General features: G+C 41.2%; 1 protein-coding gene across 5 annotated transcripts in view; it reads left to right on the top strand.

Annotated features, from left to right (window-relative positions):
• stard13b (StAR related lipid transfer domain containing 13b) overlaps positions 1-25,221 on the top strand; it is a 70,151-nt gene that overhangs the window by 25,388 nt on the left and 19,542 nt on the right. The window contains exon 1 of one of the 5 annotated variants that reach the window (XM_061719700.1): positions 7,878-8,246. The exons of 3 other annotated variants lie outside the window; for them this stretch is intronic. In XM_061719700.1, coding sequence (XP_061575684.1) covers positions 8,123-8,246 — 124 coding nt within the window. In that variant the 5' untranslated portion in view covers positions 7,878-8,122. Of the gene's footprint in view, positions 1-7,877; positions 8,247-15,215; positions 15,457-25,221 lie in introns of those variants that run through there. One more of the 5 variants, XM_061719699.1, reaches the window with a different exon arrangement.

The raw sequence follows: 25,221 nt of genomic DNA on the forward strand, positions 1-25,221 counted from the left end.
AATATTGTGAAATCCCCCCCTAAAAGCTGAAATCTTACTCCGTGTGCCTATTTGTGAGGTGAACTCATGATGGTGTGTGTCAGGACTTGGCTTGCAGCACATGCTTATCACAACCTTTTTGGACGGGGCTGTTGTCATGGTTTTCTGTTACTCTGTAAAGAAAGCATTCACCCGACCGACCCTGCGGAGCTGCTCGCACTCAAACCAACTATGACACTCAAAACAGAGCATGTCCTTCTTTAAGAGCTTAAAGGTGTGTTTTCCTTTTGAACTTGAATGTATAGTTATTCTCTAAGGGTACCGGTAAGCTGTTTCCTGTGTTCAGTGCGGCTTTGTGCTTTCAGTTTGCACAGAAAAGCTGAAAGCCTGTCCCATGTTATGTGAATAGGAGAAAAATATAAAATATTTTCATCTTTTTTGGTTTAGTTGTGTTTTAACATCGAAGCCTACCAGTGTGTCGCCTGAATCTGTGTGGTGCATTCAAAGTAGCTGCTTTAAAGGTGGAAAAGAAAACCGTTTTCTCCATAGCCAAAGTATGTTTTGCCTGTACTATTAAAGGGCAGGACCAGGACATTGGGAAACGTTTTGATTTAAAACTGAAGGGAAAAGTTCGTTTTCGTGGCATCGTGCCGTTATTTTTCTGCTCCCCATCTATCTACTGAAGAGCAGGTGCCAGATCGGTGACATCATGGTCTAAATTTATAAGCAAGTCGTCATTTGTGGACCCAGCACGGACTATAAAGGGTGCTGCTGCCATGACGGGTGCATGAAAAATTCCACACATGGAAAGATGGAAAATGACTTGTGGTTTCCTGAGCGCAGAGGCCAGCTTGGCTGTTTGACAGGGAACACGAAAAGAGGAAAAAAGAAACCTGGTCGTATTTCTGGACTTTTCTTTGTATACAGTAATTTGTCGAGGTTGAGAAAACACTATAGAACTCTCCGGTTTAGTCGCTTTAAAAACTTTAAACGTTTTTCTTCCAGTCTCAACATTTTGATTGCAATTATAGTGGCTTTAGCACATCAAGACTCGTGGACTCAATGGTTACCAATTTCTGCAATCTCTGGACGCGATGTTTCGCCAAGTATAAATCATCGATTAAATATGCATTTTGTGTGTTCAGAGCTCATTTTGAACAGAAATGATCAACTAATTGTATGTTGTCCATTAAGAGAACAGGTTTATTGCTCCTCTTTCCAATTACAATCAGAAAAGAAACAGTCAGTAAACTCTTTAGGGAACAACCTCCTCAAAAAGACCAAGGTGAGAGTGCTTTCTGTGTGTGTGTGTGAATGTGAGTGTGTGTTGAGGAATTTAGGTCTGGGTTCTGTAAAGTAAGTGGAAGGAGACGTGGGTAACCGTCTGACGATGCAGTCCAGTTGCAGTTGAACAGGCGCTCCGTGTGTAAGTGTGTGTTTGTTGTGCTAAATGCTAACAGGTTGGTCTCAGATGCCACCTGAGGAGAAAAGAGGAACAAGATTTAGGCAGAAATGTACCAGAATAGGGCCACACTACTACTTCAAAGGTAACATGTGCTCAACAGTCAGCAGCTATATCTTTTTTTCTGCATAAATACCTCTAAACAGTGTGGGAAATGATTCCAATGGATAGTTCTTTCTCATCCAGACCTTAAAAAAGTTGGATTCTCCGTTGTGTTGTACCTCAAAGCTGCTGCATACAGACGGAGCTTCCAAGCCAAGCACATTTCTGCAGGGCTGGTTTAGATACAGTTACTGCATTGGCTCTTTCAGTGGCCTCCAAGATTTCCCACAGACCACAAAGATTCCAGATGTTGCATAGAGTCAAAAAAAAAAAAAAATCTTCTCCTCCCTCGGCTTTGCATCTTCAAGTTGGCCAATCGCATGCTCGGCTCACAACACTGTTCTTTTCTGCAGTGAAGCAAAGCTGCAGGTGATCGTTCATCAGAGCTTTATGGCTGCAGACTTCCACCTGTATGAGGAAAATAAAACAATACAGCGTGCTGTTAAATTAGGTTTTACCCTAGGGCAATGTAGTGCTTCAGCTTACTTGTGGTTTCAGACCTGATTAAATAATTTGGCTCTGTAATGAAAGAGCAATAACAGGCAGTGGCAGAGCAGTCTTTGGTGTGTGTGTGTGTGTGTGTGTGTGTGTGTGTGTGTGTGTGTGTGTGTGTGTGTGTGTGTGTGTGTGTGCGTGTATGCTCTCTGGCTTTAAGGGAGCAGAAGGGCCTGTTTGTGTCATGATTTTAAAACCCACACCTGCTCCTTTATGTGGTTGGTGAGTTGAGCCAAAAATAGACTAAAAATGAACTGATGATTTATATTCAGAGGGAGTGAGGGGTTGTCATGAACCTAACCAAACAGAGAGAACGACTGAAGCAGAAAAAGACAATGTTGTCAGATGGAAAATGCAATGACCCCGTATCCAAGTGGGAACCTATACTGTAATCATCTCACCATCACACTGACTGCATCCGGCTCTTAAGTTTGATTGCCAAAACGGACATGGGTTATCTTCTGGCTTCAAATGTCATTTTGACCTTGAAAGGAACATCTGAATGTCTCAGGTACGCACAGAAAGAAACGCTGTTAAGGAGACGCTGCCACTGAGAGTCTGGATGCAGTTGCACATAAATGCAAATGATGAGAGGACACGAATCGCAAATCCTTTTTTTTTAATGAAAATGCCACATTTTGCACTTTATACCAATACAACCATTTCTAGTTTGAGACTGATGGAGCTGGTGCTTTGTAAACATATGTTCAGTCAGTGTTCACACATCAGTTCAGAACTACAGTACAGTTTTGATTAGATGAAACAATTTTGCATAACTTTGAGTATTTTACAAAATCTAAATTTGAGACGAAGCTTAAATCCTTTGGAGGGAAGAATTATAATGAATTCAAAGAGGATGACACAGTATGTAAGGCTGTACATTTATAGTTTCATTTTTAGCTGCTTTTGTTTTCTTTTTCTTTTCTGCTTTGGTCATGGTCAGACTCTTAACTCTGTTTTTTCTCATGGGACAATGCTTGTCTGGAAATATAAACATGAACTTCCTGTTTGAATGTGTTTCTTAGACACTAATGCCATGCATCTGTACGTCATGAGATGTTATTTATGCAGTAGTATTGTGTCCGCCACATTTATTGGTGTTTTTCCCAGATTGCCGTTGAGTTAAACTCATCCTTATGTATGTTTTACATCACCAAACAGATTTTTTTAATTAACATATGGTGGAAAAAAAATAGAAGAAGCATACAAACAGCTCTAAACTGACTTAATATCCTTAAAAAAATACTTTATTTTGCATTTGTGAGAATTTAAAAAAAGTAATAGAGTGTCTGAAATGCAGCTCTCTGATTAAATCCTTGTTGCTGTAATAGAAACCAGGTGTGGGACAGTGGTGTAAATGTTTTCCCATGCGTTTTTGTGGCCGGTGCAGCTTTAATAGATTCAGACCTGACAGCATTACATGCTTTGTCATTCACTCAAACAATAGCCACATACGCTTGTCATGCCAGTTTTACATGCTGCAAGCCTCCTTGCCCAAACTTTGACCTCTGGAAGCTTTTGGTTCTACGTGTGTTTTGTGATGATGGGGGGTGGGGGGCTCCTACTTCACCTCCTTTAATGCTACAGTCCAACAAACAAGTGCTTATGTAATAAAACCTTGTGTGAGATAACTTAAATGTTAAATATTTACATGCCATGATTAATTTCTATTATGTAAATAGATCTGATGTAATCCATTACATCTTTGGGAATTAATGGTTCTGCAAAGAACAACCCTCGCTGAAGAAACACATCATGACGTTATATAATGGACGGCCGACTAAGAAAACAGAATTAGTGGCCACTTTAATGCATTTGGACCAAAGTCAGCTCCTCCTTCCCCCACAACATAATCTAAAGCCAGATATACACCACATGTGTGGCTCCTCTGGAAAAATGAACTCGACTTGGGAATATATGGTCAGGAAATTTATAGCACATGCCTGGGACAAGCCCTCGGGGGCCGGGATGGAGGCGGAGGGGTGATCTCCCTGCTCCCTGCTCCTTGAGCTTTGTTTCCATTAGACTTGGGAGGTGCAATCTCCCAGACTTTTCAAGGAGGCCTGGTGTAAGACCTCATGGTCAACAACATGACCCATTCATGGAGGAGAAATCGGTTTCCCCACATCTGGGATTTTCCCACTGCTGCCAGGGGACAACATTCCACATTATTCATCAGACACGGACAGAGGCGACACACACACACACACACACACGCACACACAATATAGATAGCCTGCACATATGTAAACATGTGTTTATCTGGATGCTTTGTTTTTTTTTATTTATCAAGGAAGATGAGAGAGATGAGAAATGGCGGATGAAGAACAGCGCAGATAACGTGACAGCTTACAGGGGAAACTTTTGAAAAAGCTACTCGGCCAAAACAAACAAGCGGGTTGAGTCAGCGAAGGGAAAAGATTCTCAAGCTGGCTGATGTTTCCCCTTCCTTGCATCTGCTATCGCAGCTACTGCCAGGGACTGCTCCAGAGCCAAAGTCATGGTCTCCCCCAATATGACCTTTGTGACGATAATGCTCATCTTTACAGTGCAAGTGCTTTCTTTTGGGAGTGAGTGGAAAGAGAAGAGGTGCAACAGAGAGCTGGGTGCACCTCTGGTGATTCATGTTGAGAGAGGTCACAACCCTGCTGCCGTGCTTTCTATCTCACTTTTACTCTACAGAGCTGACTGGGATGGTTTTGTCTGTCTGTCCGTTCCTGTCTTGACGGATGCCGTGTTTGCAGCATCTTGTCCCCCTTCATTATCCTGTTTTCAGCCTGTGTCATTCTCCATTATGTTTGGATTAATAAGATGGACAGAAGAAGATCTCATCACTGTTTAAGGATGTGTTGTTAAATAAAACTCTTCACGTTATTTTTCCTCAAATAAATTCCGATATTGTTACCATTTGTTTTAAAGAACTTAAATGTGTAGAGCCCTTTTTTTTCTTTTGCTCCCTTGTTCCTCTGAGCATCCACCAACAAGGTGCTTGACTCGGCTTAATCCTGACCCTTACTGAAAAGTCACAGGATCAAATGAAGCAGGGTCTTTAGACAGCTGCGTGTGTGTGCGGTTTTTGTCCTTCAAGCTGCATTTTATCTCGAGGTCTGGTCTGAACAAGTGTGGCTTAAAAGAAAAAAAAGAAAAAAGCAGCATTCCATTCACTGCTGGTCCATGCTTAACTCAAAAAGAAGTGTGTATATTTTCACGCAGCTTATGCAGTTCTGTGACTAACGGTGCAAAAATGACGACTGGTCATCTTTTTTTTTCCCATTTTTAATAACAAACTGAGCTCTTCATTAATACGGCCTCACCGTGTGATGGGATGCCTCTCCGTTAGACGTTGCTGTGATGTGTAAATCATCCGCCCAGCTCAGGGGCAACCGCGGCCTGCAGCTTCATACTGAGAAGGAAAACCAAAGTTGCCGGAGGTTTGTTCATTTGAGAATCTGTCAATCTTCAGCCAGTCGTTCTGCGTGTTTAGAATGGATTTAAACCTGTTATAACAGTAATCCCAGCTGGTGCCTGAGAACTGCTTGCAGCCGATATGATATCACTGCTCTGGGGTCATGCACCACTCGAGTGGGCATAAAATAATAGGAGGAAATTCCTAAAATAATTCAGGTAGAACGAGCGTTGAAGCTGTGTTGTCTTGCGGGCAGCTGCAGCAGAAAGCCTTACAGAAAACCTAACCACGCTTACCCTTCGGTCATGAGTCCAAGTCTTCTTTTGTTTCAGGATTTGTGGCGCAAATTTTTGTAACAACGAAACTTAATGGTCCTGAAACTGAATCCTTGCTTCTGTTGAGGGGTCGATCTACTCTAACCGATCTGAGAACTCGCTGAACTCTTATTAACAACAGACTACGCTCTTCTGATGTGGGCTCCTAATAATAGTCAATAAAGTAAAATATATGGCTGCAGGGGAAAATCATATCCAAGAAAAACTTGAAGTGTTTTTATAATTTGAAGAAAATCCTTTTGGATTGCACTAAAAGTAAAGGTGGTTTTGATCCCGCTAGCCAAAGTTTTCCTGTTTATTTTTATTTTTTTTTTGTAGTGTCTGGTTTCATAATGGTGTTAATGGTTTAACTGGATGAAGTGATTACACAGTTGTGACTTGTGTCATTTCAGTGGAGCAGAAGTGTCTTGGTGTGGTATTGCATAGTCTGAAGCTTGTGATACCTTCAAGGACCCTGCGTAGAAAGTGCGTAGACAGTTCTACCTCACATTGGAACTGTTGGAGGATCTTTTCTTAAGTTGAGAGTGATGTTAAATTCAGCACAGCTTTCATATCACGTTTCGTATTTCAGTTATGTAAAGATGTAGTCCCTTTAAGGGCATTGAACTTGCACTTTAAGTGCACGTGGAAACAGTCGAGACAGCTGCCAATCTTCTCAGAGGTGGAAATCCTTGCAGATTTACCATATCGTTCTCGGAGGAACTGTAGATTTAAAAATAAAATAAAATAGAATGACATGAATAAATAAACAATGGCTATGACTCTGGGGGCCTCAGTTAACAGTAATAATGTTGAAGTTCATGGCCATAAAATTTGAAAAAGATGGAACAAATACAGCTTTATTGAAAGGGGTTGCTGGGATAAACCGTATACTCTTTAAAAGAAAAAGACAACAATTTAGAGGCCTATACTGTGCTTTTAAGGCAATACAGAAACAATTAAAAAGAGAAACAATTAAAAATTCCATCTATTAAAAAATAAAAATGTTAACAGTCTACATTTAGTTCTACAATACAAGCTTGCAAATTAGGTGGGGCCCTATTTCAACTTTTCTTCCTTCTTTTTTTCTTATTTTATTTATTCAAGATGGGAAATTGTTATCCAAGACAGTTCTGCTGACGAACCTAATGATCAATGATGGAGATGATGTGGCATTAGAAATATTCTTGACCTCGCCATGACATTGCACAGTTGTGAGAACCTGCAACAAATGCTCTTTTGGTTTGCTTTGTGATAAATCATGGTGATGCGTATCTGTAATAATTGTGTTTGCTGGGCTGCTGGCTCATAAAATGTATATTCAGACATTTTTACACCTCAGTGACAAAATCAAACAATGGCTCTGCGACATTTAATTTCTGCATGGGCTTTCGCTCAGAAACAGCAACCATAAAAAGTTTTAATGATCTCATCTGTTTTTCCTCAAAGCTCAGCAATCTTCTTTTTCTATTCGTGTTTTTATGGAGGTAGATTTGTGTCTTAATTATTCAATAAAAAAAGCATTGCTTCAATCAAAAAATATATTTTTAATTTAAAAAAGTCACTTCAATCAAAAAAAAATCCCTTCAAACAAAAAAAATCAATTAAAAAAATCAATTTAAGTGTTGTTTATCACATTGAGAATATTTTTTTCGATTTGAAGTGATTTTTATTGATTTTAGTGACTTTTTTAAAAATATATTTATATATTTTTTTAAATATATTTTTGGATTTAAGCAATCTTTTTTCGATTGAATAATTAAGACACAAATCTACCTCCATATGTTTTTTATTTTTACTTTTTTTTTTAATATTTACTATTTGTTACATGAATCATTATGAGTAGGTTATTTTATTTTTTTTCCTGCAGCACGTGAAGGCATCACGGTTGTCTCGCTATGGTCTCGCTCGCTGCGGCTGTTGCGCGTAGTTCTTAACACACACACACACACACACACACACACACACACACACACACACACACACACACACACACACACACACACACACACACACACACACACACACACACACACACACACACACACACATCTGGTGGGAAGTGTGAAAGCCTGTCTTCATGCTTTACTGTCACTTTCTCACTTTTACTCGTTTTGTTGATTTCCGTTTCAAAGCGGGGGGGATTATCCTTTATTTATACATTTTTCTCCTCGCGTAAAAAATGTTGACAAACTCGAGCTACGGGTCACTAATGTGAGATTTCTTTTTTTTTTTTAATACACTTTTGCCGATGAGGGGGACAGAACTTGCAGCTTGGAAGAGGTGATCTTTCGTCGGGGAGTTTTTGACAGGTTTGGAAACGGGAAACGGGAGGACTTTTTTTTTTATTATGAGCGGCTGGAGATGACTTCCAGAAGAAACTCCGCGAAGCTGAAGCTCCGGCGCTCCTTCAGCGAGCAGCTGCGGAGCTCCACATCCAAAGCCTGGGATTTACTGTGGAGGAATGTCAGAGAGCGGCGACTGGCAGGTCAGTAGCCCGCTCCTGGGAGACCCTGGAGCCGCCGCGAACGCGGACCCGAGCGGGGTCCAAGATCTTAGGAGAAACGCTTCTGTCTCAAGCTGCAGACTGACATTATGTCATGTTTTGATGCTTATCAATATGAGGTCGTTTGGAGAGAGAATTCCCTTTAAGTCTGGCATAAATGTCTTTAAACCTTGATCGTTTTTGTTTTCCCCACGTTCAATAAGTTTAACCTCGGATAATGCAACGGTAGAGCTTATTAGACAACTACTGGAATAAACCTAGTCCGTAATGATTACATGCGTTACATTTAAAGTTGGGATAATACCTGAAGGTTTTTCAGAGATTATAAAGTCCTTGTGAAGTAAAAATGGGGTCTGGACTTGTTATTTTACATTTAGATAAAGCACGTGTAGGAAAAGAAGACCTAATTAACAGCGTTTCTTTGTGACGCCGACTCTTTCCGTCGCAATTGGCCGAGTGCCCGGTGGTGCCGCAAGGGGGCGCTGGTGGGCCCTTTGTTAAAACATGCAGTGACTGAAACGTGGACAATACTGTTGAATGTATTTTAGAGCAAAGGTGTCATTGTGCTGATGAAACAGCTTTAAATTTATTTTTTTATTATTATTATTTTAGGCTTTTTGAAGCACCACAGACCAGATGTTTTCCATTATTTGCATTTTTATTTTTAAATATTTACAACCAGTTACAAATAAACAAGCAAAGGCAAGTTTCTATCAGTATGTCTCCAGTGAAATGGTCAATACATGCTAAACCTACAGTTAATTCAATTGTCTCTGGATATAATATTCGCAGGATATAATATTACCTTTAGTAATTCCACAGTCCACAGATTTTTTTTTTCTTGATTATGAAAGGAATCTAGAGAAGCTGGTGGAAACCAAACACAGGGAGAACATGTAAACTGCAAACAAAAGAATAAAAGCCCTCCTAGGACACGAACTAGGAACAGTCTAGTTGTGAGGCAACAACCAAGTCACCATGCCACCTTTCCTGGAACGTTATGCATGAAATTATCATCAAAAGATCAGGGATCAGGGATTATGAATGAAAATGTAGCTTCACTGTTTTAAAATTATAAATGAATCAAAATGACCTTGTAGAATAACAGCAAATAGAAAAACTGGACATTGTTGCGGTTTGAAGATTTCTACTCTTTTTTCCATGACAGTGCCAACTGCTGTGGTTACACTGAAGGGCTTGAGATTGATGCCTCAGGACTGGAATCCAATCATTTGTGTAGTTGCTTAAGTTTGCCACTAGATGCAGGGAATTGACCACACCAGCGCCTCACCGTGGGAAAGCCACACGAATTACTAAACGGCTCCGTCCTCATCAGGCAGGCTGAAGTCATACAAATACAGACCAGATGTTTATGTGATATCAGAGCTCGCTGGTGTGTTTTTTCTTTGTTTAACTGGATTTGGAGCTCCTGTTCAACTTTCTCACAAAGCTGTATACTTTGTGTGCTTGGCTGAGTTGTGCAGCCTGCTTCGGCACGCCACTGGCGGAGCAGCTGAGTGCAGAGATGCCAGGACATTTGACACATTAATCTTGTTCTTCTCCAGAAACATTTGGCGGGAATATTTCCATGCAGTCTGCATTCCTGCAGTCTTCTGCTGCAAATATACGCACCGACACAAGACGCATATTTGCATCAGATTATTTTCAATGCTTTGTGTAAGATTCCCTTTCCTCTTGCCAAGGTGGGGACCATTTTTACATTTGGCGCTTGTCAGAGATTACAGTGATTAGATATTCCACAGTATTCCAGGTGGCCAGCTGTAAAAACAACTCTTCCTATAAGGAATGTTAGAGAAATCAGTGGGAGGAACTCAGGATGAAATTTAATTCAGCTTCAGGCCCCTGACAGCCAAACGTCTTGCTCATCAGTAAGAAAGACGGGTCCGGAAAATGGCATCAAGTGTTTCACATCGCAGGAGGTGGGCCACATGTCCAGCTACATGCTGATGGATGGCAACCGGCTTTTAGCTCCAGCCTGAATAATAATTCTTGAGTTTATAGTCTATCCCGCTGATGTTTTGAGGGTCATTCATCAAGACAAATGAAAGTATCCATAATTAGCAGATGTAGGATTAGCTGCAGTAGGACAGAGATCAGTGTAACATGTTAAAGTCTATTCAGTTAAGTATATTTCACAGTTTAATTACGAAGCAACTTGTACTCATTTATTTCCACAGTCTTAAAGGATTGATTTAAAATTGTATTTTTGCTGAATTCTCTCTTTTTTTTTTCTGAGACACATTTTATCTTTTTCTTAGTCACTCTTTAATTTCTTCTCTTTTTTCTTTACTTTCTTGAGTGTCTTAATCGCCTATGCGGTGATGTCCACTGCCGCTCCGTGAGCTTGTTTCATCCCTGTGTGTTTGTGACATGAGCAACATGCAGGTGTTGTTATAGATGACAGCGAAGGGAGTGTGAAGTCACTCCTGCTGAAAGCAGGGAAAAAGACAGTGACAGCTCGACAGCACTAATGTAATCAAATATTCCTTAAAATGAAATTGAAACAGAAAAAAGACCTTTGTGCTGCTTTAACTCCCACACATTTACATCAGATATGACATCATTTCCTGATGACCTTGACCTTTTGTATCCTCATTTAGGGACCTAATCAATTGAAATGTTTGTTTTAGTAAAATTGCAATACCCCAAAACCCTACTTTTCTTCTGTATTGGGAAACAATGAATGTCTTCATTTCCGGCAGGTGTATAGTTGTTGATGCAGTTGGTTTAAAAAAGCAGAGAAACGTTTGCAACAGAGAATTAAGCACCTTATTCGCCAACATCTATAACTAAACCTGACTTTCAGTATTGAAGTGTGATTTACAACCAGACGTGAGTTCAGTATTTAGACGTATAATGGCTCATGGGTTGGAAATCTCCGGTCAGAGTAGGACTATTCTTAAAGCGTAACCACAGGAACCGTGGCCCCAGCAGAACCAGGCCTCTCCAGTACAGATTGCACGTGTCTCCTGCAGACTGCAACTACATCACAGCCGTGTCTATTACCACAAATGGACCTCGGTATGAATCAGAAACACAGTTTCCCCTCTCAAATCACACCTGGCTGAGGCTCGAGCGCTCGAGTGGAAACTAAGTAAAGGTACAGTTTCCCGACACGATCACGTCACGGCTTGATGCGTGCGCTGTATAACAATGACATTGTTGAACTGTCTCATCTGTTGCCAGCAACTTCCTCCTAAGAAACATCTTCCATCTTTCACACCCAGTTGTTTTCTTTAAAGGGTATTTTCACGTTCTTTTCCTGGCCCACGTTATGATGAACAATAAAATCCACTTTGTTGACCCTGCCAGCCCCTCACAGAGCCGCGCTATGTGTTTGCGTGTCTTTACTGCGAGTCTGGATTCCTGTCGCCACGCTGTGTAGTAGTTTGAGCTCTGAAACCCAGACGGAGGCGTGTTGTGACACGTCCGATAAGGGCTGCAGTCACAGCGCTCCCTCTAAGGACAGAGCGTAGTCCTCTCTTCACGGCATGCATGCAGCACAAAGCACGAGGGCATCTCTAAACACTGGAGAGCTTATGTTGTTTCACAACCCCCCGCTGAGGTATTTGGGTCCAGACAGAGAAGATGACGCCATTGACCTCAACAAAGTTGCGTAGATGTGGCTTGAGTTCTGTAATTCAATACGTGTAATTAGGGCTGTTCGATTAATCGATTTTAAATCGTAATCGCGATTATGTAATTAGAACGATGTTAAAACGTGAAAATCGTAAAATCGATTTTTCACGTTTTTAAAAAAAAAAATTTTTTTAAATTTTTTTTATCTTGTCTGCACGCATATTAATGATTGATACCATATTAATGATTGATGGAAATACCTCTCAATACAAGCAAATGTAATTTGAAAATGTCTTGTTTTATTTAATTGGAAATATAACTTACTGTATGTTTGCAAGTGCTGATTTGCGGATTTTTTTTTTTCAGAGATAAAACTTTATATTTTATTATATTTTTTAAAACTTTTTTTCAACTTATTTTACAGAGTTTTGCACTTTATTCATTCATTTTTGGTTTAATAAGAGCAAAGTTTGCACTTAAAGCCCAATGGGGCAAATGTTCAATAAAAAAACAGCATATTTGAAATCATTTCTTTTCCTTTTGTCAATTCACAAAATAATCGTAATCGAAAATCGGATTTTGAGAGAAAAAAAATCGAGATTTTATTTTTGGGCAAAATCGAACAGCCCTACGTGTAATACAACTGGTAAATTTCGTTGTCGAGACGGGGAGGAAGGACGTATAAAACACTGAATCAACTTAGAGGTTTCAAGCTCTTCTGAACCTGCTGCCATTCACTTTTTTTTCTTTCTCACCTGACACCTTACTCCTTTTGATTGAATGAATGCAGGTATTTGTATGTAAAACCGTGAGTCACCACTTGATGAAATCACCTGAATAGAGTCACAGCATCACCTAATACTTTTAAAAACCAACAGTCTCTTATTAAAGGAGCTCCTCTTGAGGGTGTGGGGAGGGTCATTAAACCCAAGAGAAGTTTATGAAAGTGTGCAGCAGACTCTGAAGTGTGCTGCTGAATTGTGGTCTTTGTGAGCTTAAGCTAGGGTGGATTTTACCAGCCGGGGAGAGAAACAGACAGGGGCTGTGTTTAACTTGGTCGCTTGCCCATTCGTACTCTATTCACGTGCATGGCGCCATGCTTATGCTGAACAGGCAAGCCTGTATGCTTAGACTAAAACCATCACAGAGAGGGTGGCAGGGATCTTGATTGGCACTGGGTGGGTCTGCTGGCACGGATGCAGACGTCATTTCAGGTGTGAAGAGATGGCTGTTTCTTGCTATTAAACAACTGAGAGGAGCTTACTTTTGAAAGTGGGGAGCATATGTTTTAGTTTTGTTGTAAATGATCATCCCAAGTGGTGTTAATTGCTTGTGTTGGCAGATACAAGTTTAAACTCACAGGAGACTCGTCTTTCATTCTCACCACTTAATGGAGATTTATAAATAGCATCCAAAAACCATTTTAAATTCTAAGCAGATGTTGAATGTGAGAATTCATGACATTTGCTCTTTCTGTCATTGTTTGTTCTTATTAGTCCTCCATTCAAATCCTTTTCATTATAGTCCGTTAGTCTAAACCTTCATTATTGTCTAAACCATGCTTGTTGTTTGCACTTCTGCTGAAAAAGAAAGATGCGCCTTTTTCACCAAAGTGTTCCCAGAGCCTTTTTAACGTAGAACCAGTTCTTCAGTTTTAAAAGTTAACCACAAATAAAGCTTCGGTTTAGAGTCAGGAAAGCTGGTGCTACTTTGACCCCAAGCCCTGCTGGCCTTGATGCACCATTCACATCAGGGGTCAAGCGAGGATCGTTGCGACTGAACAAAATCTTTGCAACAATCAAAGTTAAGTTCTGTGATCTCTTTGTTGAGCAAATAGAGAAACAACTTAGAAAAATAAATGAACAAAGACTGAATATTAAAATCCTGCAGCGGTAGGTTATGATAGACGTGTCTTTGTACAGTGGCTATTGACTTAAGTGCGAAACAAATTGACACCACAACAAGTTGTTTGCAAGTCTGACTAAAATGTTTTGACTTTGTATTTAAAAAAAAGAAAAAGAAAAAGCTGCTGTAGCCTTCAGTTTGCTTGATTCAAAATAGAAGCATAAAAATCAAAGGTCCAACATGGAAATGAACCAGAAGTGGCAGTTTAAGAGCAGCTATTATTGTTTTTCATTAGTGAAAATTGTTGGGTTTTGACACTGTCAACCTGTCAATCTCCTGTTTCATTCTTCCCTCCCTTGTGAACAAAAAGATGAGCTACCTTAACGTCCCTACTTGAGGCAGCACCTTATTCCACGCTGTCCCGACTGAAACCTACGATCTTAGGTTTCGAGATGCGGTTCCTTATTCCTGCTGCCTCCCACTCTGCTGCAAACTGCTCCAATGAGAACTGAAGATACTCGCTCAATTACGCCAACAGGACCATATCCTCTGCAAAAAGCATAAATGAAGACATCACCAAACGCAACTTCCTTGTATAAAAACTAGAAAAATGAAACAGCCTTACTGCAAAATAGCTTTATTGTATTGGTTCTCCTATAGTCACATGTTACAGGTCATGGATGTCTTTTGGTACTTTACAATCTTTTCCGTACAACATTAGAAAATATATTGAGATCTGGAATCCAAGCTTCAGCAGTTGTGTATTATGAGTGAATAGTGATTATTACACCTTAAAAAAAGTAAGGGAAGACTTAGCATTGGTCATAGTTGTGTTAGAGTTGGTGTTTTTTTAAGTATCATAACTGCAAATGTGACATGTCGTTATTTTACTTTCCCTTATGAGTGAAGTGGATCAGTCTCACTTGTGTATTCAGGCTCTAATCTTTTGTTCCCTGAGTTTCTGACACATCAAGGACTAGTGAGAGGGCTTCCTGCGAGTGGAAGTAGATGTAGTGTTGTGGGGGTTGTGGGAGTAGAAATTAGCATTCTCAAACCCGACATAACAATTTCTCCCTCTTCCTTTTTGCGTTGCAGTTTTCTCGAGAGTCGCACAAACTCACTCTTGCCCAGTTAATTCGGTACCTGCGTCACCAGCAACAGCAGAAGTCTTGTTCCTAGAGCAAGGCGTGTCTAGAATCCACTATTTTTGAAAGCGCTCCTACACACCACAGCATCCACTGTTGCTCCCCTTACTCAGTTCATAGGCATTCCAGTGGTATTTATATTTCCCTCCAGAGCAGGGGAAAGCAGACAAACGTTCACACAGATATTGGATTCAGCACAGCAAGGTGGGCAGTGCTCCCACAGCTTCCCTGCCATTGGCTTCCCTGTGGTCACATGACCTGTAAGGATAGTCTGAAGTGTTGGCACTCCTCCCCCTGGGTTCTGCTGCGCCTTCCCCTCCCAACTCACTACAGGCTTTTTGCGCATGTATGTGAAGTTTTCTGTTGGTGAGACAGTGTGTGTGGGTGAGTGTGTGTCAGGCAGTGGTCAGGGGCTTGTTCGGGGTGAAGCACAGCAGCTATGTTTCGAGAGCTCCCAGAATCCACAGGCAGCGAGTGCTTGGGCAGCATGACCCCTGAAACTCAGGATATCTACCTGAGAATGGATCATCACCGCAGACGCTCCGGCTACAGGCTGGGCAGGATCATTGCCAGGCAGCAGCTGCTCAAGAGGATTGCTGGAGGTAGGAGGGCTGCTTGGATAGAAGGGACACTTTAGCCCCTTTGTTTCAGTCTGGAAGTTTGAAATATGGCTTATGCTTTTGGCTGTGCTAGGGTTTCTGAACTCAGCTTAAACAAGAACAGAAAAACCCCCAATCCCTTGGTGAGGGATTGGTGCTTGCTAGTCAAAAAGTGAGGAGAATAAGGCTTGACATTTGTGAAAATGAAGACATGGATGTGGAATGACATGCTGACAAGTGAGTAGGGGCATTGTTTGTCAGGAATAAACTCGCTATTTTTATCAAACTTTTTAACTTCTCGGTTCTAAATAAAGGTGGAATTCAATTAAGTCACAGGAATACCAGACGCACAGCGTTAGAAAGTTGTGTTTGCATGACATATTGCTGGAAAAGTCAAACTTGACCTTAAGCTAATTGGTAGTCAAAGGGTGAAGGGGGTGGTAAATGAATGGTATTTACTAACTACAACAAACACTAGAACAGGTGATAAGCTATGGGAGTTAAGTAAGAAGACCTGAGCCCAGATGGTAAACAAAAGATATCAATACATGTCTTATTTAACAGTTTTACAAGCCCTCAGCTCATTTGTGGATTGCTACACGTGGCCAGGAGAACAGTGTCTGTGTTTATTCAGCACACCGGGGCTTGACATGTCATTCAGCTTTCTTCTAGACTTTCAACCCCTTGGCTTTACATTTACCTGAGGGTGAAGATCAGCCTCGCGAGGCCAGAAGGGGGTGGGGCATGCATAACAACAGGGAGAACAAAATGCCTAGACACCCCCGGTTCCTCCTTCAGGTGTGAACGCCCTCATGCTGGATCAAAGGGTGAGCGCATTTCATAACAGAAGGATCTGCAGGGAGCATATTTCTCCTTGTAGTCATTTTGACAAGAGCATGAGTCAGATAAAGCATCTTATTGTGCAGTAAAGTCTCCACAGATGGGAAAGAGCAAGCTGCGTTTTGATCCCGGTGATGTGGAGGATACACAGAGCTTGTTGGTTAATAGATGTGTGAGGATGTCCCGGGGCTATGCATTTGTAAAACAACACACATCTTTTTTCCCAAACCTTCGTAATCTGATGTTTTCCGGCATGTGGAGTCATGTCACCTGCCATGTGTTTTCAGATTGCAGATGTCTGTCTGGGAGTTAACCGGTGATTAAGGTCATCTGTTTCAGGGTCAGAAAATGTGTGTACTCAAAGGGTTATTTAAAATGCATTCATCTAAATCTCCCTTGGAGGTCCTTTTTTTTTTTTGGTCATTTTCAGCTACTTTGATTTTGACTGCATATACCAGATTAAATATATGTTTACCATCCGTATTTTGTTTTGTTTAGTTTGTTTGTTTTTTCAGAACAATCTTCCCTAAAGGACCTGATGGTTAGTTTTCCTAATTAACATCAAGTATAGACATTTGTATCCTTCAAAATGTACAATAAGCAAATGTAGACCAAAAAATATGGTTCAATGAAGTAAATTCAAGGTAAAAAAAAAATCCTAAATTAATTCCATCAGAACAGATGTTTTAATGAATCTCTTTATATTCAATATAAAAATGTACATTTGCCGGGAGTTATTTGGTCTGATCACGCTGGCGTGACGGTGGGACTTAGAAGGTTATCCTGCTTTTATTTTGTGTGTAAAGTTGTCATGTTTTGGAGAAAACTGTGCGAATAATAATTACAGATTTATATTTTATTCTTTTGCAATCAGAGAATACACTTAGATAAGAAAAGATTTTTAAAAATGTTTAGGCATAAAAACATGAACACAATCTTTGTTCACATTGAATATAACCGTAGTTTTTGTATGTTCTTGCTGCACACATCATTTATTTGTAGTGACACATCTTCCAGAGGCCACATGGATGGTGTTTTAGGCCCGTATTGATGCTGTCACTTCATGCCTGTCGAGAAAACACGAGTCGCTTTGTCTCGTATTTTGAAGGATTGACTGGAAGGCCACAGAACTGATCTTCTTTCATCGCTGTGACTCTGGCATTCCAGCTGGTGGGAGCCTGTTGACAGTGCAGGTTGAAAGTGAGTGGGGGGCTATGGTGAAAGGCAGAGTTACTCATGTGCCGTTTCACCCCGAATTCCACGGACGCCTCTTTGGCCTTAGTCATATTTCCGATATGACGGCACGTCGGGGCCACCAGGGGCTCATTTATTTGTTCACGTTCACTGCGCATGCCGATAAAGAGCTCAGACAAATAAACGTCTCTTTCCAAAAATTCAGTCCAGTGTGTCTCAGCATCTTTGGGAGAAAATGGAGAAGTGAGGGAAGGTGGAAAAGACTCAGACATTGTTGAACTGTTGTGTAAGTGAGGTCTGTTTTTAATGTGAAGGAATGCGCCTCCTTTCCTGAAAATAGTCCTCATATTTTGTAGAAGTATTCCATATGTCAGTACTTTGGCAGGATTGCTGTGTATTTTTGAGCTTTTCAGTCTGTTTTCCTGCTTCCCGGAGTCTCAGAATGCATTTATGTGCCGTTCTTGGTTATTTTCTTGAAAAATACTGCCCTGGATTTCCATCTGGCTGCTGAATGTTTACAGCACTGGTATAAGATCGAATCTAATGGACTTGATTGACGCAGAAGACATTGTTGCACATATCAGTTACAGCCCCTAATATTGAAAATAAAGGTATTGATATTTTTCAGCTGTGGATTTAAACCTTTTTTTGACAAATTTTGCCTTTGCTTTTCTCATTCTTCAACTATGTCCAGATGCTTTATGTGCACAGTGACGGGTTGAACAAATGAATTCCAAAAAGAAAAGTTTTTAGGATAAATCTTCAGAATAAATAAAATACAAACAGGGAGATTTCTGGTTTGATCCCAAATTTATTTTCTTTAAGTGTTGAGTTCTTACTAGAACTCAACTGCAATGGTATACCTAATAATAATAATAATAATAATAATAATAATAATAATAATAATTAATAACCATTATAGTAATGATAATTATAATAAACTCCAACAATATTATAGAACAGACTGTTACATCACTCCAGTATTTTAATTAATAAAATGTAATATTTTATAAAACAGTCTAAATGTACAATAGTCTCCATACAGAAAAGCTCTTTTTCATTACAGCATTACAAAAATTCTTAATATTAGCCATCATAAAATGGCTAATTGCAGCAAGGTTGTAATTGTCTTATGGACCTTGCTGGAGTGCAGTAAACCCAACTATTAACTCATTTAAAGAAAATTTGTGGGGGCTATTTTTAAGTATTCCCATTTGGCCGAGGAAAAGCTCTGGGAACTTCATCAACATTTTAGTAGAAACCCGGAGTGGTTTAGAAATCACAGCGTGATCAAAAGCTTTCCTGTTGACTGTGTTCGGTCCTTTTCCTCTCCAAGAGGGGACAAGAATCTCCGTCGAGGGTCACCCTTCTAGACTCGTCCTCATGCCGTCACAATTTATTTTTAGCCGTTATAAGAGCTACTTATTACTTTATGTGTAAGAACTTAACTAAAGGTTAACTTTTAAAACTTAATGCCTGAATACATTTTGCAATTGTCTGTTCACATGGAGAGCTGACTGCTTGAGAGCTGCTGCCACTGTTGGAAAACCTCAACATTTTCAGCTTGTCATCTCTGGCTGCAGCCTCAAACGGTTTAGTTCTCAGAATAATGAAGTGCAGAAAATGACCGCAGGACAGAGCTAAACAGATGGCCTTTACGTAAAGTGCAATGATACATCAAAGCATACTTTCACCACTGTTGAAAAAATGCAAATAAGCCATACAAATGAATTGTTGTCCACGATTTCAAGAAAGCTGCTCTATTACGCTATCCATGGGGGGGGGTCAGACACTAATATTTAATTGGACTGCCTTTAGCTTAGATCACGGCACGCATTCGCTGCACTCTCATTGTGATAAGCCCCTGCTTTGTCACAAAATGTATTTCTTTCCGGAGTGGCTTTATTTTTTCACAAAGATCTCGTATAGATGATGGGAGGGTCGGACCGCTGAACAAAGTCTTCTTCCCAAAAAATCTCTACGGGGTTGAGGTCTGGACTCTCATGGTCTCCGAAGCACTCTTTTCACTCTTTGAGCCCAATGACCCCTAGGACTGTCATCCTGGAATACGCAGGTCCCATCAAGAAAGGAAAACGTTATTGATGGAAGAACCTGGTCATTCATAATATTCAGGTACTCACCTGACCTCGTTCTTTGCTTAACGTAGACTTGACCAACTGCAGCAACCCCAGACCATAGCTCTGCCCCCACAGGCTCATAGTAGGCCCTAGGCATGATGGATACATCACTTCATCCGTCGGTTTTCTTACCCTGATGTGCCCATCACTGGTACAGGGTAACACTTGACCACATGATCTTCTTCCATTGCTTCCATTGCAGTCCAATCTCTATGCTCCTGAGGAAAGCGAAGCCTTTTTTCCAACTAGCCTCACTAAGGTGTTTTTCCTAAAGCTAAGCAGCTGTTTAGTTCCAATTCCTTGAGTTATCTTGGCATTGTGCAAAATGCTCTTACTTTCACTATTAAACATTTAACTGTTGTTTTTTTTACAATTTGATTTCACCAAAAAAGTGATCCATGATCAGGATCATTCAACATTTTTTTCTGACCATGTCTTCCTCAAAGATGATGGTTACGACTCTCCTTCCAGTTTTTGATAACCTTAACCCAATTTAAGCAATTTCAGCAATCTCTTTAGATGTTTTCTTTGCTTAATGCCAATAATTTGACCTTTTGTGAAACAAATTAACATCTTTTCAATGAACACAGGCGGATAGGCCTTCCTGCATGGTTGTTGAAGAGATGAGAAGCTACTCCCTGCATCAGTTAGGGTTCAAAAACGTGTTGTCAGCTAAAGCATAATCATCCATGCAGTAATCGGCCAATAGGAGGCTCTGACCTGTTTGCTTAGTTCAATCAAGGTGGTGACCTTTTTTCTTTGGACTGGTGGTGCATGTTCAGATATGGGCATGTACTGGGAGCACAAGCACTGTAGAACAGCTGCATCACATCAGTCGCAGCCAAGTAAGTGTGCAAGTTGTCCCACCATAAGCACCGCAACGTGGTTTAGAAGTGTCCCAGAAGCTTTTTTAGCTCGTTTAGCTCTAATACGTCCATTTTGACACTCAATAGTTGAGGATGCACTGAGGAGGGGACAAAACTGCAGTAAGGCAGGAAGCTGAACCCAGTGGGACCCAGGCTGTAGCAATTTATTGACCCCTGAAGAGCATACCCTCCAAAAAACTCGACTCTGCTGGAGTTAAAGGCTGCAAATCTTTCAGAATAAGACTTTTTGTACAAAGGGTCAGCTTAATAAGATGATGTTTGGATAATCACTTGATAATTTAGGAAGATGGGGCAGTGCCACAGGCAGCAGACAAAGTTGCAGTAGCAGAGTTTAACCTTAACAATACTTTGGTACCAACTAGCCTGCAATTTAGGGGTGTCCAACTCCAGCTCACGAGGGCCACCGTCCTGCATGTTTTAGATGTCTCCTCGCCTCAGCACACCTGATTCCAAATAATTGATCAGCATCAGCTGGTCATCAAGGTCTGCACAAGTCTGCTTATGACACAGTGATTTGTATCTGCTGTGTTAATGCACAGAATGCCTAAAACATGCGAGAAAGCGGCCCTCGAGAACTGGGGTTGGACCCCCCCTACTGTAACTGGTACCATTTTAGCTCTCATGCTTGATTCCCATCCCTCGCTTGCATACTTAAAAATTGTTAATGCTGGACATCAACATGACAGGAACACGCTGAGAGAGTCCTCTCCTTTCAAGTTCACATCATCATTAGTGGTGATGAATTGCGTATGAGATGATAAATGCTGATGATGCACGTGACTTTCTCAGCTCATACGAACCCCTTCTGGGTTCTGTTTATGAATAAAAGTGTTGTGACGGACAGTTGGCCATACTTGTCCGCTGCCTTAAGAGTGAAGAAAACAGCCGACATTCAACACTGTGACTGTTGTTACTCTTTCAGGCTGTTCTGTTTACTTAACAATTAAGAGTCAAAAGAATGTCGAAAAACAAAGTACATTGAATGGAGACAATTCTTCCACAATGCAGTGGACAGAGTTCAAATTGTGCTGTTTACAATGAAAGTCCAAAGTCAAACTGAAGTCAAGCGTGACACATACTGAATGATTTATTCCTCAAGAAACGGCGTGCTTTGCTTTGTTTGTTTTTTTGTATATTAACCTGTACAACAGATCAACGAAGGAAGTGGTGGATAAGTGTGCGTCACACAGGCTGTTGTACGGACGATCCTCCTGGTTGAAAATCGCATATCAATAAATGTCGCAGCAGATTCTCTTCTAAAGTTATTCCTGGTCTAGTTGAGAAGTGATGCATATGTTGTTACGATATTTTGTTTCTTCTGCCAAGTTTGCTGAATTGGCAAAGACAGAAATATATCATCATATCATAATGTGCATATCGGTATATCCTCAAAAACAACAGAGCAAAACATTTTTGTTTTAGATTAATTTTCTGTGATGAACGATGAGATAACTGATCTGATCTGGCTTGAGTGGTTCTTGCTGTGGAAACTAAACATTGTAACTAATTGATTTTTAAGTTGTCACTAAATTCCTGGACTATTGATAGAAACTGAGTAAGTAGCTCTATTTCTTCCAAATGGACAGGAACAAGCCAACATCTGGGAACGAAGGTCGCGTTCAAAAACCTCCTTCCTTAGATTACCTCTTATGTGGCACACGGAGCTCAGAGTCTTCCTGAAAAGCTGTGTCCTGTGAATGGATCGGCATACTTCCTGTAAGGAGCGCCTGACAGCTGCCACATGTGCACAGCTAATCATTAACTTTTAGTGCAGATTTCAGAAATACCAAAGCTGCACTGTAACAAGAATGGAAAGTCACTCATTAACTGAACCCCTTTTCACAGATTCAGAAAATAACCCTGGAATATGCCTTATTTGGCTATTTACGGCAAAAAAAGTGCAACATATATTCGGTGTTGATCCCACGTTGAAGTCTCGGATATCTGGCTCATAAATCCATGCACTTAAATGCTTCATTCATGTGTTACTTACATTTTGCAAAAGGACACAAATGTCCTCTTCTCCTCACATAGCAATGCGTTGTGTCTAAATATAATAAACATTATGCTTCCCACTCTTCACTAATTTGTGTAGATTATGCAGCTGCCTCACTCCAAAACACACCCTACTATTGAGATTATGGATGTTTGGTCTCTCATATGTTAAACACTTATGTGTTCGGCATGCTTTCCATTTTCCGTTGGTGTCAGTTCAAGCGTGTCGGAGTTCAGTACTTGACTGCCCTCTTGTGGTGGAAATGCGCATTACACCTCACCGGGTGGAAAAACTGACACGAGTGTGAAAGCTGCAAGCAACCAGACGAAGAGCATTCAGCTCCTGCCTCGCCAATTTAAGGGCCATTCAACCGAGGTGTGTGTGTGTGTGTGTGTGTGTGTGTGTGTGTGTGTGTGTGTGTGTGTGTGTGTGTGTGTGTGTGTGTGTGTGTGTGTGTGTGTGTGTGTGTGTGTGTGTGTGTGTGTGTGTGTGTGTGTGTGTGTGTGTGTGTGCGTGTGTGCGTGTGTGTGTGTGTTTTCTAGCCTGTCCTTTGTGATTCAAGATTTCATATTCAACCTCTGAGCGTGTTCAAATGTTGGAAAGTGTGGAAGCTCAGGTCAGCCTGAACAAAGAGCTCTGCATATAGATGGTATTTGTTTTTTAGCCAACCTGCATGTCGCTGGCTCCATCATCCTCTCTGCTGGAACTCAACATGCTTCCTGCCTCAGTGCTGTGAGGCTCCTGACAAAGTTTAGTGGCCATTCACTTTGATGTTGTTAATTAGGACCAGCGTCCTCAGGGATGGCTCCATGCTTTTATTGTGGAGGTCCTGACAGGGCTTTCTCACGGCAGGGGCCCTTGTTCTGACATTGGCCCCCTCTCTACCCTCTGACTCTCTGAGACCATTCCCAGAGAAGGAGGGAAGCCCACTTCAGACCCCTCTGGGAACCTTTCCAAATGAGAGGAAGGAGGACCTAATGGAGCTCAGCAGGACTTGACTTCTGAGGAGTTTCTTCCGGATGTTTTTCACCCCATCTTTTCCTCATTTTCAGCACTTTACAGACCCGTGGTCACACATTAACCGTAATTCGTAGATTACAGTGTTCTTGTGCCTATAAGCTTTTGAGCATGAGATGTCTTATTTGTGTGGCTGCCACGATTGACGGAAACGTGTGTCGATAGCTTTCCAGTCGATATTTTTCCATGTTTGAGTCATGATTTTAGATTAGTTGACTGAGCGCTTGTCAGTAATTCATATTCCCCCTTTAGTCATGTTGTGTGGCATCACTGGAAAATCAAATGACAGAGTTCATATAGACTATCAAAGGGAAGGAAGAATTACAGTGACACAACCGTATATTATAAGTGGGAAAACGTTATGACATGGCAGGGCATGCAGCCTCCTGAGCTATGCATAAAAGAATACATGTACAGTAGGTACTTCAAATCACGAAGCAACCGGAAAGGTAGACCCATAAGAGCCTTTTGAATGGAGGGATACAGTGAGCTGCATGGCCTCATGGGAAACCATGGGAGCTGGCTGCAAGAGAGATGGGATTAGAGACATGGAGGAGGGAGCTGAAAAGATAACTGTAAAAGATCCAATCCAAATTTTACCGAGGGAGGGCTGCAGGAAGACATACGGAGGAGGAAGATTCCAACGAGAGGCTGTGGGCGACAGAAAGGGGAGCTGGGGAAAGTAAGGAAGAGTAAAGTTTGATCGTCCCCTTCTGAAGCCTGTTTCCAGGCTTCACATCTGGACAGCAAGCACAGATTTCCACAACAACCACACCTCTGCAGGATGCGTTTCATCAGGCTGTTTCATTGTTTGCATGGTTCCTGGGTTGGCCAGAAGACCAAAAACAAAAAGAGATTTAAATATGAGGGGGGGACAAGCATACTTTTGAAAGATGAAAGCCGCTCAGAACAGATAGCTATTGATGTGCATTATTAATCCTACACCCCATTATTTATTTATCTGTTTACAGAGTGAATTTCTCCAACTTGGAAAACAGAAGAACCCTCTGCTAAAATCAACGCTGTGGTTGCAGGAAACAGTACAGTCCAGATTACAAAGAGTCACGCCTGCATTAAATAAATAAAAAACGAAATCTGCAAAACCCAAAGTTGATGTTTTCATCACCAGAGAAAGCAAATTCTTCGTAAGGGCCGCCAAGATGGTTGTCAGAACACTTGAGCATGCGTGGGAACGTGGCAGCAGTCCAGAGTCTGGAAGTGTTTAGTTCGTGCATCTGGCATTGGAAATTGCTGTATTATGTATTTCTCAGAAATCTCAGCTGATTGGTTTCTGTTGTACTCCGAGCCGCTGGCTGAGATGTCCGTCCTCCTTCACCCGAGGTTAGAGGGTCAGATGTCCCCGGGTACAGGATCCTGTTAGATGCCATGTGCCAAACCTTCTTGCAGTGTGACTAAAGGGGAAGAACACCTGACTGTGAAGCTGGAGCACACTTGACACTTCCCTCTGTCTCTTCTATTTGCCAAAGCAACTCCGGGGGAATCAACATGTGGTTGTTAGAACATTTTCTCAAAACTGAGTGACTGCGAGATACAGTAACGAGTTGGATGAAGACACGGCAGAGTTAATGGTCTGAACTTTGAAGCTTTGGCTCGTTTCTGAGGTCACACATCCCAAACATCGCAGCCCTTTATTTGTCTTCTGGCTGTGACAGCCGGCCAGCTCAAGTGGCTATCG

This window comes from Cololabis saira, chromosome 4, assembly GCF_033807715.1.
Source record: "Cololabis saira isolate AMF1-May2022 chromosome 4, fColSai1.1, whole genome shotgun sequence".
NCBI lineage: Eukaryota > Metazoa > Chordata > Actinopteri > Beloniformes > Belonidae > Cololabis > Cololabis saira.